At 36.9% G+C, this 14,745-nt stretch overlaps 1 protein-coding gene across 3 annotated transcripts in view; it reads left to right on the forward strand.

Moving 5' to 3' along the window:
- Positions 1-14,745, forward strand: part of GABRB2 (gamma-aminobutyric acid type A receptor subunit beta2) — a 154,065-nt gene that overhangs the window by 51,805 nt on the left and 87,515 nt on the right. For all 3 annotated transcript variants that reach the window (XM_061456579.1, XM_061456580.1, XM_061456582.1), the window contains one exon: positions 2,287-2,507. In XM_061456579.1, the coding sequence (XP_061312563.1) occupies positions 2,287-2,507 (221 nt within the window). The remainder of the gene's footprint in view (positions 1-2,286; positions 2,508-14,745) is intronic.

Raw genomic sequence — 14,745 nt, forward strand, 5'->3', positions numbered from 1 at the left:
TTGCACCTACATGACAGGTTTTCCTTTTTTCTGACTACTCACTTATACTTTGAAATATGTAGCTTGGAACACATTTATTTTTAATAATAATTAAAAAAAAAAACCCACAAAAAACCAAACCAACCAAAGCAATCAGGGTTGTGAGGGTTTTATAAAAACATATTTAAGGCATCCTGTTTTGATGACCCAAAACTCTGGTCACATCTGAAAAACTAGGGCCAACAGATGACAAATAATTTTGAGTTGGAACACCAGCTCTGTCTCTGGAACACAGTGTGTTTGATTCTGAACTCGAGCCGGGTGGCTTGGCTTTTCTTTCAGCTATACCAGTGCTCCAATTTTACAGTTTTATGTAATTCATTTTTATGCACTGAACCATGCATGTTTAGTTTTCTTCCTCCTCCTCTTTTCCGCTTTTACTGAGGTGTAAAGAGGGAAGCATGGTCTATATATAGGCAATATACTAATAAATGTAGATTACTCCTTAGAATAGGAATAAAAAGCAACCTTCCAAGGATAATAGGGGAGCAATTGCTACAGCTCATCTACTTTATGTTGTGATATATTAGTTTAATGAAGTTTAATATATTTTCTTACTGGCGATATATTACTGAACATTTCCTGGTATCTGGTTGTGAATCAGAACAGTGATGAAGCATAACAGTAAAATTCTTCAGATGTAGGTGGAACGTTCTTGAAAGCAGACTCATCCTGATCCTGAGGGGGTGGGAAGGGAAAGAGATTTCAAATAATGAAAATTGGTCAGATTAGCGTAGTTACCAGGTAAATATATTTGGTAGTAAAATAATTGGAAGAACTTATTTGGTGTAACTTGTAATTATACAGTTTTGTTAATGTTCGTGACATTCTACCATGTGTTTTTTAAAATGAAAATGCTTGTAAAATACAGTTATTGCAGGTGCTTTTAAAGTATTTAGGCAGGAAGATTAATATTTCTTTGCTAACTGTAATAAAAACAGTTTCAATAGTGGTCTCTCCTTTAAAATATCCAGTAGCTAATGAGAACTAGTATTGCAATTTAATACATTAAAATATTTGTATCTTGCATACTTTACTTTGTTAGGCAGTGCTAGAAATTGGTTTGTGGGATATAGTCACCATAATTTATTATTTGTTCTAAGTTAGGTGGGAATTCTTGTTTTCAGGTGCATCAGACTGATGTGTAGATACAGACTTATACTCTTACATAGCTGAATCTCCTGGGGTTGCTGATAATAACAGCAGCTTTTGTTGGCTTTCTCTTGAAAGCAATCTTTTGTAAGCTAACAGTTCTCACTATTTAATCAAGTACATGTGAAATATGAGTTCTAAATCAAAGTAGGCTGGGACCTGATCATGTCTACTGTAGAACAAGCAAAACAAAAAATGGGTTTTAGAATATTCCTCCTTTTGGTATTTCTTAAGTAAGAAACAGTCTCCAATGGTCTGTGATCAGATATACAACTCCTTTGTATATTATTTATGGATGTTTTTCTAATATAGGCTCATAGATAATATTCTGCCTCTGCATAACATGTCTTAAAAAATATAATTTTTGTAATTATATTGTTCTCTAAAACACTACAAGGTCAAACATCTCCAAAGTACTGTATGTTAGACAGAGCAAGTCTCATAATACTGCAGATATTTACCCAGATGCTTAATTGTGCTCTCTGAATTGCTCCATTGAAGTAACCAGAGTTACTTCATCTGTAAAATTAAGTAGAATACTAAGGCTCTGTTGCGTAGAAACCTCAGAGACTTCCCATTGATTTCAGTGCCCAGGGGAAAGTTAACAGACTTTGAAGAGATTTTAATTTAGAGAAGTGTTTGGGTGGTAACTGCAACTTCGGAGATACAAGACCTGATCCAGAGCTCTACTGAATACAGTGGAGACCATGAGATGAAATTCAGATCTGTGAATATTCCGTTTCTTAGAACTCCCAGGCTTCTGCAGTGCTACAGGAATTGCTGACTGCTAAGCCTCTACAATACTTTTCCTGTTTTATTTTTAAATACTGAAATAAGAGCTTCCAAGTCATTCATAAAATGTAAATACCCCATCTTTTCTGTGTTCTCATTTCTCCTATTAAGTATACACAAGATGTTCAGTACTGTAAAAATAAATAATTCACTTATAGAAATTCTGAACGCCACTGTTTGCCTTTAAAAACAGTTGCAATGAATAGATGTGCATTTGTATAATTTGGTGTTTGGTGTTTTTTTTTTTTGCATATGTATGCTCTCTGTTTCAATGCAAACTTTTTCTTGTTTTTATAACCACAGGACTATACCTTGACAATGTACTTTCAGCAAGCGTGGAGGGATAAGAGGCTGTCTTACAATGTAATACCTCTAAACCTTACTCTGGACAACAGAGTAGCTGATCAGCTGTGGGTTCCTGATACCTATTTTCTGAACGACAAGAAGTCATTTGTGCATGGTGTCACCGTGAAGAACAGAATGATCCGATTGCATCCAGATGGGACAGTCCTTTATGGACTCAGGTCAGTATGAATCATTTCTGACTCTTCTCTATTTTTATTTTCAGTCTGTATATCATAGCTTCAAATGAAAATATATTCTTTACCTTTTTTGATGCTATTCTTTTTATTGCTGTATTCTGTATAATTTACTATATTCCAGGTGCAATTTAAATTTAAGTATGCTAGGAATGGACAATGGTTTTTATTCTTATTTTATGTAAATTGTGTTGATAAACTGCCATTTTTAGTGCAGCTGAGACACTTGTATTAAGGACAGATAAGACTGTAAATATTATTTTAAAAACTCATTCTGGATTAAAAGCCAGGTTTAAAGCTGTTTCCTCACAGGAACTGAAATAAGAAATACAAAGTGAGGATTAGAGGCAAAAAGAGAAGCTGCATGACAGCTGAACTGATAGTCTAACTAAATGATACATTTCTGTAAATATTTTTTATTGAATAGTAGATTGGTTTGTATGCTACACAGATGAATCAGTTTTCTGATTTTCACTGAGATGAGGCATGACTCAAAAAGTTTTTCAGCCTGGTGGTATTATCATGTATGACTGTAGGGAGGGTGGCAACTGGAGAAATGAGCAGAATAACTTCACTCTGAAAATCCTGGAAACTGGGGAACTGTTTATTTAGCAATGCTTATAGAAAAAATAATTTCCAAGAAAGTGATTTGCAAATATTCCTGCAAAAGATGACTGAGAAAATGGTGTGAGCAGGTAACAAAATAGAGAGAAAGCATTGACTGGTTTAGAAAAAAAAAAAAGCTGCAGAATTTAAATCTAGAATGCCTCATATTTTGATATTGAGAAAAATATGCAATAATAATTTTGGGGAACATTATTCTTAAAACTTCTATTTGTGTATTTCTTTCATTTTCGTTTGAGATTTCTATTGTCTGTCTGTAACTATTATGTCAAGACACATGCATTATTAACATGGTTATTTTCTACCCAGCTGTAAAGGCAAGTGGCAGTGTCTTCTAGCTCTTAGGTACAACCCAGTCTCCCTGAGACTGAGAGAGAGTAAATGAGTGCTCTCGCCAGTATGCTCGAGTCAGGCTTGAAGTGCCTCCTGTCTGGATGAGACCTGGACTCTTGCAGTCTGTGGCAGATGGTGATTCACCTCCAGAAAAAGGGAGTGAAAAGCGTGAAAACGTTCACTTGATAGGTACTTTAGTTTTGAGGCACTCTCCTAACGTGCACGATGCTGATTTCATCCTTCAGTGTAGAATGTTTTCCACTTGGTGAAAAAAAAATTGGGCTTTCCCTGGCTCCTCAGCTTGCTCTGTGTTTAAGGAATAGCACTGCCTTTTATAGCTGACAGATTATTTTTCTACTTAAAAAATAAAGGAAGAAAAATAAAGGGCCGTTATAGTTACTAACAGAAATAAAACTGGCTACATCTGGTACACAGCAAAGTATGCCTTCTTGAAGTGTGACCACAACAGCAAAGTACCTAAGTGCCTTTGCAGGCAGCACCATGGCTGTTTTTATGAAACTTGAGACCAAGTAGAGCATTTTATTAAAAAATTGCAAAATTTTTTTTATTATTTTTATTTTTTCCAGAAACTGAAACAATAGATTTCATTGTTAAATCCTTGGCATAGGCCAGATATTCTCTTATGAACTGCAGAGAAACATTTTGCCATATCTGACGAAGTCACTTTGAGTTACATTATTTGCTCTTTTGTTGCTGGTTATTATCTAGCAGTTTATACTGTGTCCAGTTGTGTTTTCTGGGTGAGAGCAGTTCAGGTTTCAGCACTATGGCTGGGAGCAGGTCAGTCCATTGGTTTGCTGCTCAATGAACCAACAGATGCTTGGTTTCTTGAAATGGTGAAAGTGAAATACAACCCAACTCTGTTTAGCTGAATTGGTGCTGGTATTGCTTCATTGAGCATATATAGCAAATCGCTCTTAATATCTTTTATGATGTGATAAAGTGAAATCTTGTCTATTTTTTAGCTTTACTTAAAGCTATTTAATTAGATTAAACATTAATGCTTTGAACCTTTATTTCTCAGAGTTATTTTTTTCAATACTTGCTATCACTGTATGGTACCCAAAATGGTATTATAATAATTCTGTATGTTGTTTCTATTGCAGAACTTGCACACAGCTCAAAATAAAGCTATATAGAAGAATTTTTTTCTTAGGTCAATAGTTTTTCTTAGGTCAATAGAAAATTATTAAAAAAAAAATTTCTAATGTTCCAGTATACCTAGCAGCCTTGTATTTGTGATTATCAATTCTTACATCCCTTTCAAGACTCTGCTTGGTACATTTCATGTGGTCTCTTTGCCCTGTGAGCTCGCACAAGATGCATGATGGATGTGAATTCTGGCTCTGTTTCCTTGTTCTGAAATGACTTGTATGCTGAGGGGAGTCGCTGTGTACTCCCCCTACCTGTCATAAAAGATTAGGGGCTGTAATTGTCATGGGTCCAGCTGCAACTATGTACTTGAACAGCAAAAGAGGAAAGGACACCTCTTTTTTCTTGGAGAGGCAGTGAATTCTAGTGTAGGGGCTGTGCAACATGAATTGAAACCTAATAGATAAGTCCACGACAAGAAGAGGTCTACCTTTTGACTATAAGATATTTATAAAGTCCATTTTGTTTTCTAGTTCGAGAATAGTCTCTAGTCCTGGCAGGACTGATTAAAGTTGTTAGCTGCTGTTAGAAATGAAGCGATTATTATTCTTACTTACATGGAAATTGGGATCTAGTAATGCTAGTTTAACAAAAAGAATCTTTCTTTTCATCATTGTACCTTGTTGGGGGTTGGTCCTTGAGGTTGTTTGCTGCATTTAGTGAAATGTACTTCACAGTGGATGTAGTAGATAGGTCACCGTTCAGCTCTCCTACTTTATATAAATTCACGCACTCTGTTTTGAGTGTTGTAAGAAACATAATGCTATTTGTTCTTCCACTGAAAGGAAGAAATTGATGGTTAACATTTTTTTTTTTCTCTAGCTTTTGTAACATAGGTTAAAAAAACAAGGCAAGCCAAAGCAACAACAAAAAACCCCACCCAATTTAAAGGCACAATAGGTAGTGGGATTGGATGAAGAATTTTTCTTTGGTCTCAGTTGTTTGGATATGTAAGTTTATTTTAGAGAAATCATGACTGCATTTGTGTGCATGACCTTTTGTAATATATATATATATATCAAAATATTACACTGTTTGGGTAAGAACTGTTACAAAAGCCATGTTATGATTTTGAAAAGAAGTACTTCTATTTCTAGCTTTATCTTTTCCAGTTAAGATTTCTCTCTGCCTGTCCTCAGGATGTAGCCTGTTTCCAGGGAGGTTTGGAAAGGGGACTGCCAAGGGCAAAAACCAAACCTCAGTATTAATATTGGTCTGTCATAGTTGGATAATTGCCCTCACAAACCCTGAATTATTAATGATCCATGGACAAATTTTTGTGATGCAGTGTAGAAGACCCTCCCTCCTCCTCCTGCTCCTTAAGACGCAGTCGAGTAGGTCTTGGAAAGGTTTTCTGGCTAAAATGTCCTTCAAATACTGGTGTGGATGTGGCAAATACACTTGCTGGTAACACAACAGAATTGTATGATTGGCCTTATTCTGCTTTTGCCTTTGCTAGACCATGTAGCAATCAATGATGTGATTCTAATGGTAAGGTTTCAGTTTTATAGCTTTTAAAAGCTTTAACTATCTATTTAATCTAAGATTAAGTCAAAATTAATATGATTTAAAGTGTCCAGAGTAGTGATATTTTTAATGCCCGCTTAGTATTAATTTCCACATATCATCTAAAAAAACCCCTGTGTACTATTACTGTTCTGAAAATCATTACTGTTATGGCTGCGTTAATTTACTTCAGCTTATACTTGCAGTGGCATATTCTGACTTTGAAATGTATGCTACTACATTGAAATTCCTTTAAATCTTGAAATTTTACTTTTGCCTCCCCAAACATCTATTTATAAACATGTATAAATGTATACACACGCACACACAGACATACATATGTTACTGTTAATTCGGTTTCATTTACTTTGATTGCTGTAATCAAATTCGTTGAACTCCAAATCATCTTATTACCAAAATGGTAATGTAGAGATGTAACCATCTCATTCTTTTATGCTCCTGTAGTTCAGTTTCTATTTTGGATGTAAGAAGCAGTGATCCCTTAACATTGTTTTTTTGTGTTTCCTAACAGAACCCATGCAGTGCATGGTGTCAGATCCGGTTAGGTTAAACATTATGAAAGTAAATTTCAGGGAGGCAATTTTGTAAGCACCTGCCTTATACTGTCAGTGAAAGGGGTGAGAGAGAAATGGGAACTAATGAATGTAGACATCTATATGGTAGTTATGATGTCCTTGTAGCCTGCCCTATTCACTGCTACAGGGCATAAGGTAAGTGTGTAACCGAACTGTGACCAGTTTCTTACAGAGAATGTGACATATTGGCTACTTTTAGGTTTAGAGGGATTTTTATTTCTGAGGGATAGCTGCCAGCTATTTATGTTTTGGGAAAATGTTTTTTTTTTCTCTATTCCAGTTGCAGTATGGTATTTACAAATACAACTGAACTTTTTTTTTTCCCAATTAAAAATAAATGTTTTATTTCATATTATTTTCATATTCCATCTGGCAAGAAAATTCTTTGCTGCCAAGACCAGGACATTAAACAGATGATGTATTTAAATCACTAAAATGATAGAAAATTGCAACATATAGTCTTAAATGAAGAGTCATTTCAGGGAAAATTGCTATCTGTTGGTAGGTAAGATGACTTGCAATAGGATATTAGTGATTTGACAATGTACATAGGAAAGTAAACTTGGAGGATCAAGATTCAAATCTAGGATAACAATCAGTATACAGTAGGTTGAGCAAAGCTTGAATGACATATGCAGCCAGAACTCAGGAGAAGACATGGCTTTAACTAAATTCCTGTATCCTGAAATATCTGGTTTATATAATACACACAGCAGAAATAGTTGCTATGATAGATAAGATCTGGTGTTTCTTAAATTTATTTTTGTAGATATGTACATATATATAAAAAAATTTCCCCTGACTTTTGACATCAAACCTGTTCTGAAATGCAGACAGAAAATTCAGCTGTCTTCTGGTTTATTCTGTGTCGTTCTGGGGAAGAATCGCTTCTCTGATTTTTGCAGTCTGTGGAAGCACTGGAAGTTTTCCAAGATTGGAATGCACCTCTTTGCTGGAGGAGACCATCTGGGTGTTGTGTGTCAGAATAAGGAGGAAAATAAGTTTAGAATACTATGATTAAATATCATTGAATAAGTGGCTGACGATGAAGATGTTAGATGTGCTTTTGCACCTTTAATAGGCTGGCTTTAGAGATATTTACTCTTGCGTACACTTAATTCTAGCAGTCCTCAAAAGTGAACTCTGCAACACTGGGTTAGATAATGAGGAATGATGATTACATGGCAAAGAGTGCTGTATACTTTTGTACCTCTTCAGTTGGCTGTTTTCATGTGTTCTGTAACTGAAGCTTGTGGGTGGTTTTTACTGAAAAATAGAACATACACAAGTTCTGATAGTGTCCACATCCTGTGAAATGATGACATTTCCATCCTTTTTAGCCAAAATAAAAACATAAAGAAGTAGAACAGAGTAGTTTTGTTGGAAATGAAAGACTTGTGCCACTTGAAAGCCGAAAAGTTCTAGTTACTGAGATTTATTTAATATATTGCAAGCTATGAGTTTCTAACCCAACCAGCAATAGTTCCTATTTGACTGATGTGATCTAGCAATCTCTTGTAAATGAGTGAATTATGTGTACATTGGTCTTGCTTTATCCTGTCTTTATTTCTTGCTACCAACATTGTTTCATGTGAATTCAAAACAGTCGTGGATGCTTGGATTTAGTGTTCTCAGCTGTGCCTTGTGCTGCCTGCTCACTCAGCTTCAGCTGCTTGAAAATTTTCAGTGTTGCAAGTGAAATAGATTCTCCCACACTTTACTCTGTTAAAATAGCCTTGGGCAGTTTTGTTGCATTAATAGACTTGTTCAGCAATTTAACTTCTCATTTGCAGCTTATTATCTACAAAATCTGATGGACAGTTTACAAAGCAATTGCCTTTCTAAATGCCTTTAGTTCTTAGAACATACTGTTTGAGAGGTGAATTGTTCACATCAGACATCCTTCAGTAAATCATCTGATCTTTCTTTTGCTACTTTTTGCTGCTTCTGACACCACCCCCAGCCTGCTTGATAGGGCTTATTTTTTAAGCATAATGTGGAGGTAAATTTTCATTTTTCAGTTTCAGGACCATAAAATCATTTGTGCTAGCTGGAATTAAAATGATGCCTTTGGGCCATGCAGAATATTTCAGATATCCTTGTAATTCTTCAGCTTCCTCTGCAAGAGAGATCTATCTATCCTGCCTTTTTGTGACAAAAATGTATTTCCAGATGGTGGACAGAAGTTATTTAAAGACTTTAAATGTGCTTCCATGCTAAACAAAAATTTTCTCAGAAATCAAGCATTTGCATCTTTCTCAATTTGGGGATTTCGGAGAGGATAAGAAGGACCTGGGCTTCTTTTCTGGGGAGGAAGATGCTGTTTTGGATGCCGTGTTCCTGATCATGGTAACTGTCCAGGGGCAGGTGCTTCTGATTTCATCACCTTGCAGCTGCTCTTGGCTGTGCAGCCCTTCACTGAAACTTGTCTAGTGTCAGGAAGAAAACGAAAGAAACATTATAATGAGGTACTCTGGAGTGACTTAAAAGAAAGCCCTGCAGTGAGATGCTGTTCTGTCACTCTTGTTTCTCAGTTTGAGCACCAGCTTCCTCTTTCAATAGTATCTCAAAGTACTGTTGCCATTTGTAAAAAGAAACATTATTATAAACCAGACATAGCTTCATGAGGGTGTTTGAAAGTGGCATGCCAAGGACATCAAATCATCAGTAAATTGTAATGTAAATTTGAGGGCCAGAAATTTACATGTTAAATGCTTGTTTGAAAAATACGTTAACGATCCTTAGACACTAGGCCCTTTTACTGTCTCTGCCCCAGTCATCTTGGCCCAGCAAGAAGACAAGGTGTCATGCAGTGACACAGAACTTCAGATTGAAAATGTTTTCTTGAATAAAAAGATTCAGATGCTTATCCTAAAACAAGGAATGTAATGGTATAGTAGCTTTCTGTTGCCCCAGTTAAACATATAAGTTTTCTTGATTTTGGATATCACTTCTTGTCATTCTTTTTATTTTATATAAATATATAACACTACATTTCTTGATATTACAATAAGGGCATATACAAGCATTGCAAAGAGAGAGTGAAAAGTGATTTATTTAAGACTTGTTTGAGCACGAGACTCTGTACTGTGAACAAGTGTTTTCATTATGGTAACTGGATAGCTTTTGTGTTAGTGCTCATGCTCACAGGTACAATTACTGAATTTTCAGTTGCCAACAATACTGGAAGTCAGTTCACAGTCTGGCATGCAGTAGTTTAGTTTTTCACAAGAAATCAGGTGAATTGGATTCCTGTGTCCAAATTGTCAAGGCTGTTAAGAGTATACATGCGCATCCATAAGAACCTTCAAATATTGCACACAAGTGTTCAAAGCAGGAGCTTTTTGAAAACAGGCAGAAACAAATGTGAACGTAGTAAAACATTGCCTTGAGTTGAAGTCATGTAGCTGTTGTGAAGACACAACAGAGAAAAATTGTGAAGAATGCTGCACAGTTATGCAGAATTTTGAGCACAAATCATCACCTGCATTAAAAAGGAAGCATTCCCCTCATCCAGCCTCATTGTTTGGAAAGCCAAATAGGGCAAGTCAGATACCAGTTCTTGTCTTGCACGGTGCATATAGATCCAGCATAAGGAAAGAAACTTGAATCCCAGTGTGTTGCTTAAGTAAAATAATTTTTATCTATGCAAGGTATCATCAGCTCTCATGCAAAGTAGTTACTAGATTCTGTTTTCTTAGTCAGGAACTCAGCACAGAAACAGAACTGCTGTTATTTTAAATGATACATAAACTGAAGACCTGGATTGTCTTTGTGACATGAAACAAATCATACAGCTCCTCTGCCTCAGTTATTCCATTTATTAAATTGGAATGCTAAAACCTGTCTTCTCACAGGGGTGTTGTGAAGATTAATTAATTAGTTTCTGAAGTGCTTTGATCCCATAAAACACTACATAAGTGTCAAGCATTATCATGAAGAATTATAAAATGCCAGCCTTCATATGCACCTTGGGATAGCTGGTTTATAGATACAAATCTGTTCCATTCTCCTTAGAATCACATTGTTTGACTTTTCCTACATAGCACGAAATGAGCTAAGTTTAGGAAAGATGCAATTTTTGGAATAAAGAGGAGATCACTTGATGGTCATAAATATCCTTTTCCATTAAGGACTCATAGATTAAAGATGCATTTTGCTATAGGATTTGGAATTGTATAATTTCAGAACACCTCCATCCACAGCAGGAGGGAGGGTAGTTGAATTTTAAATACCTCCCTTATCTGAAAGAAAACAAAGATATCTTTCTACTTCAGTTCCTTTATTAGATCTTAAGTATGGGATAAGTATTCAAGAGGGTCTTTTCCTTTTATTTTATATGAAATGGCTGTTAAATCATTAGTATGTGAATAATTAATTCAATTAAGCTTAATAAGGAAAAAGCTTTAAGTCACAAGAATCTTTCCATTAAAAGCCCTATTATCCAAGATTATTACATTGCAATGAAGTGAAAAAAAATCTGAGTTTTATTGCCTAACAGACAGACTGTGGCATTTAGTCTATATTAGCAAGAAAAACTCCATCAGCTATAGAACCATGTAACAGCTTAAGTTGCTCCAAGGATATTGCGTTTTCCAAAACCAAATAGAGGTCATCAAACATTTAATCTTGAATTGAAATTTAAATATTAACATTATTTAGAATTACAGCGATCTATCCAATTTCCCCTCTGTAATGTCTTTTATCATATCATTTTAGTTGATAGTTGGTAATCCTGGCAATTGAAATTTCACATAGAAAGGACATGCCTAAAATCCAGAAAACACTGATCAAGACTCAGCTCTTGAGATGGATGTTAAATATGTGTATGCACACATATGCTTAAATACATAATATATGTTTGATATGTAAATACAGTGCATGTATATATGCATTAAGTTCTACTCACACATATTTTTTTGTCTCAAATTGGTAAAATCTGAGATGGATGTCATAAGTAGGGGCAGGCTTAGAGAGCTTCATGAGTGAAACTTTAAGGCCTTGTGTTTGTAAGGAAAATAAATGTTATGACACTCTTTAGAGCTAATACCTCACAGTCACTTTCTACTTTTATGAACATTACTGCAAGACATTGTAGAATACTATTTATTAAATGGAAGGAGCTTTATTTCTTGTTTTTCCTAGCAAGTGTTTTAACTGAAGGTGCAAATACTTGGGCATATTAGTGGTGTTTTGTTTTGTTTTGTTTCAAAGGGTTATCCTTTATTCTTGAATGGAATCTCTGTGAAGAAAACAGCTTTTATTCATCTGTTGTCTTGTCATATTTTGTTATTGAGCTCTAAAAAAATGGTAAAATGTTTTCTGAGAAATCAGAATTGCCTGAACTAAAATCTAAGTCTTATTTTTAAAATATTTTTCTTGTATTTCCTGGGTCTATTGCCTATTCCTTATTCCTGTGAAAATTTAAATTTCTTATGGCCCTCAGTGTGCAAAGCAGCTGAGGAAACCTTTTATTGGAACAATATTTAGCCGTGTTTAGGGGAGAAATTAGAAGTTACAAGAAATTCCAGGGTTTTGTTTTTGGGGATTTTTTTTGCTTCCTGATAAGTTCTCCAGACTCCGCTGGTGTGTGTAAACATCTGCAGAAAAGCACTTTTAAGCCATGCTTATCACTGATCTTTAGGCTCTAATGCAGAATTTTTGCATCAGCCATCACCAGCCAACACCAACATTGTTCCCAGGCTGGAAGTCAAAACACAGCTCTGCACCAGCTACCACAAAGGAGAAACATGACTGCTAGTGCTGAACCCAGGACAACAGAATAGGTTTTTTCTCTTCTAAATCAATTGTATAAGAAAGCAATATTTTTTTTTCCATAGTTCTTCTTTCTGAATAAGCATCCCTAGAACACTCCCTGCTTCTGCTACTCAAGGATCATGCAATTTGAGGAGTGAGGGAACAGAAGAAGTTTGGAAAACCGCTCTTTGAAATTCACATGAATGTGCCATCTGTATGAGCAGATGGGAAAAATGTCTCAGGGCCAGGAGGAGACTGTGAGATCAAATCAGAAGGAAAGGACTACAGACAGACATGTTCCTTGTGAACAGAAAGGACCTTAGCGATTACTTCAGTGACATGATCTGGAGCCTAGTCCCTCAGAAATTGGCGTCTCTGAGGCAGAAGAAGTTTTGAGGGCTGTAATCAATACCGTATAGATTCCGATGGCATGTAATCTGCGGACACTCTCTTTTCTGGGAGACTGCCAGAAAAGAACAAATGCTCAGGTCTCCAAATTATTCTCACATATGAACTGTGCATACACACTGTGCATTTCACAGGGAGGGTTCACCAAAGTGCGTTATCCTCCTTAGTTTCTAAATTGAGAAATCATTGTTTTCTCCATCTTGAGGAGATGATGGTACATCATCTTGAGGGCATTCTTTAAAGAATAAAATTAATTGCAATGAATGCAGACTATTGAATATACAAGACTTCCTTCAACAGGTTACAATTTCTGTTGCGTGATGGCTGTTGCTGACATTGGATGCCAGTTCACAAATGCTGTGAAATAGAATCACAAAATCATTTGAGTTGGAAAAGACCTTTAAGATCATTGAGTTCAACTGTTAAACCAGCACTGCCAAGTCCACCACTGAACCATGTCCCTCTGTGCCGTCTACACATGTTTTAAATTACCTCCAGGGATGGTGATGACTCTACCACTTCCCTGGGCAGCCTGTTCCAGTGCTCGACAACCCGCTTGGTGAAGACATTTTTCCTAATATTCAGTCTAAACCTCTCCTGGTGCAACATGAGGCCATTTTCTCTTGTCCTATTGCTTGTTACTTGGGAGAGGAGACTGACTCCTGTGTTGTTACAACCTCCTTTCAGGGAGCTGTAGAGAGCTATAAGGTTTCCCTGAGCCTCCAGGCTAAACACCTGCAGTTCCCTCAGCAGCTCCTTATCAGGCTTGCTCCCTAGACCTTTCACCACCTTCATCTCTCTTCTTTGAAGCCGCTTCAGCACCTCAGGATCTGTCTTGTAATGAGGGGCCCAAAACTGAGCACAGTATTCAAGGTGTGGCATTACCTCTGCCGCATACAGGCGGGTGATAACTGCCCTTGTCCCGCTGACCACACTTTTTCTGGCCCTTCTGATTTTCTCATGACATCGTTTTAGCTCTCCTCAGTTGCCTGAGCCTTCTTCCAAAGGTCATAAACTCTCCTTTTTTCCCCCGGAGTTCCAGCCAATTTTTCTGTTCAGCTGTGTCAGCTTTTTGCCCTGCCAGCTTGTCTTTCACCGCATGGGCATGGCCTGCTCTTGCACCTTTAAGATTTCCTTCTTCATGAATATCCATTCTTCCTGCACTGCTTTGCCCTTCACAGCTGCCTCCTAAGGGATGCTTTCAGTCAGGCTCCTAAGCAGGCCAAACTCTGTCCTCTGGAATTTTAAGGTAGCAGTTCTGCTGATCCCCCTCTTCTCTGAGAATCATAAACTAGCATTTTGTCATTACTGTACGCAAGGTGGCCTCCAGCCATTTCAGCACCTACTAGTTTGTTGTTCACAAACAATGGATCCAGTGGGGCACTCTCCCTGTCTGGCTCACTCCCCAGCTGTTTCAGAAAGTTCTCTTCCACATGCTCCAGAGACCTCCTAGACAGCTTCTCCTCTGCTGTTTTGTATTTCTAGCAGATATCTGGTAGGTTGATGTCCTCTACGAGAGCAAGGGATAGCAATTCTGAGCATTCATAGCTGCTTACGGAATATTCTGTCTGCTTCTTCATCCTGGTTGGGTGGTCTGTAACAGACTCCCACCATGATACCTGCCGTTTTGGCCGTCTCCCTGATTCTTGCACATAAACACTCAACCCTATCATTGCCATCATTAATCTCTAGATAATCAACACTCCCTGACATACAGGGCTCCCCCACTGCCTTTCCTGCCTTGCCTATACCTTCCGAAGGGTTTATAGCCATCTATTGCAGCGCTCCAGTTGTGTGAGTCAACCCACCAGGTTCCCATAATGGCA

The sequence above is a fragment of the Pezoporus flaviventris genome, unplaced genomic scaffold (genome assembly GCF_033815535.1).
Source record: "Pezoporus flaviventris isolate CSIRO_AGI_PZ_B2104156 unplaced genomic scaffold, CSIRO_AGI_Pfla_v1 ptg000023l, whole genome shotgun sequence".
Classification (NCBI taxonomy): Eukaryota; Metazoa; Chordata; class Aves; order Psittaciformes; family Psittacidae; genus Pezoporus; species Pezoporus flaviventris.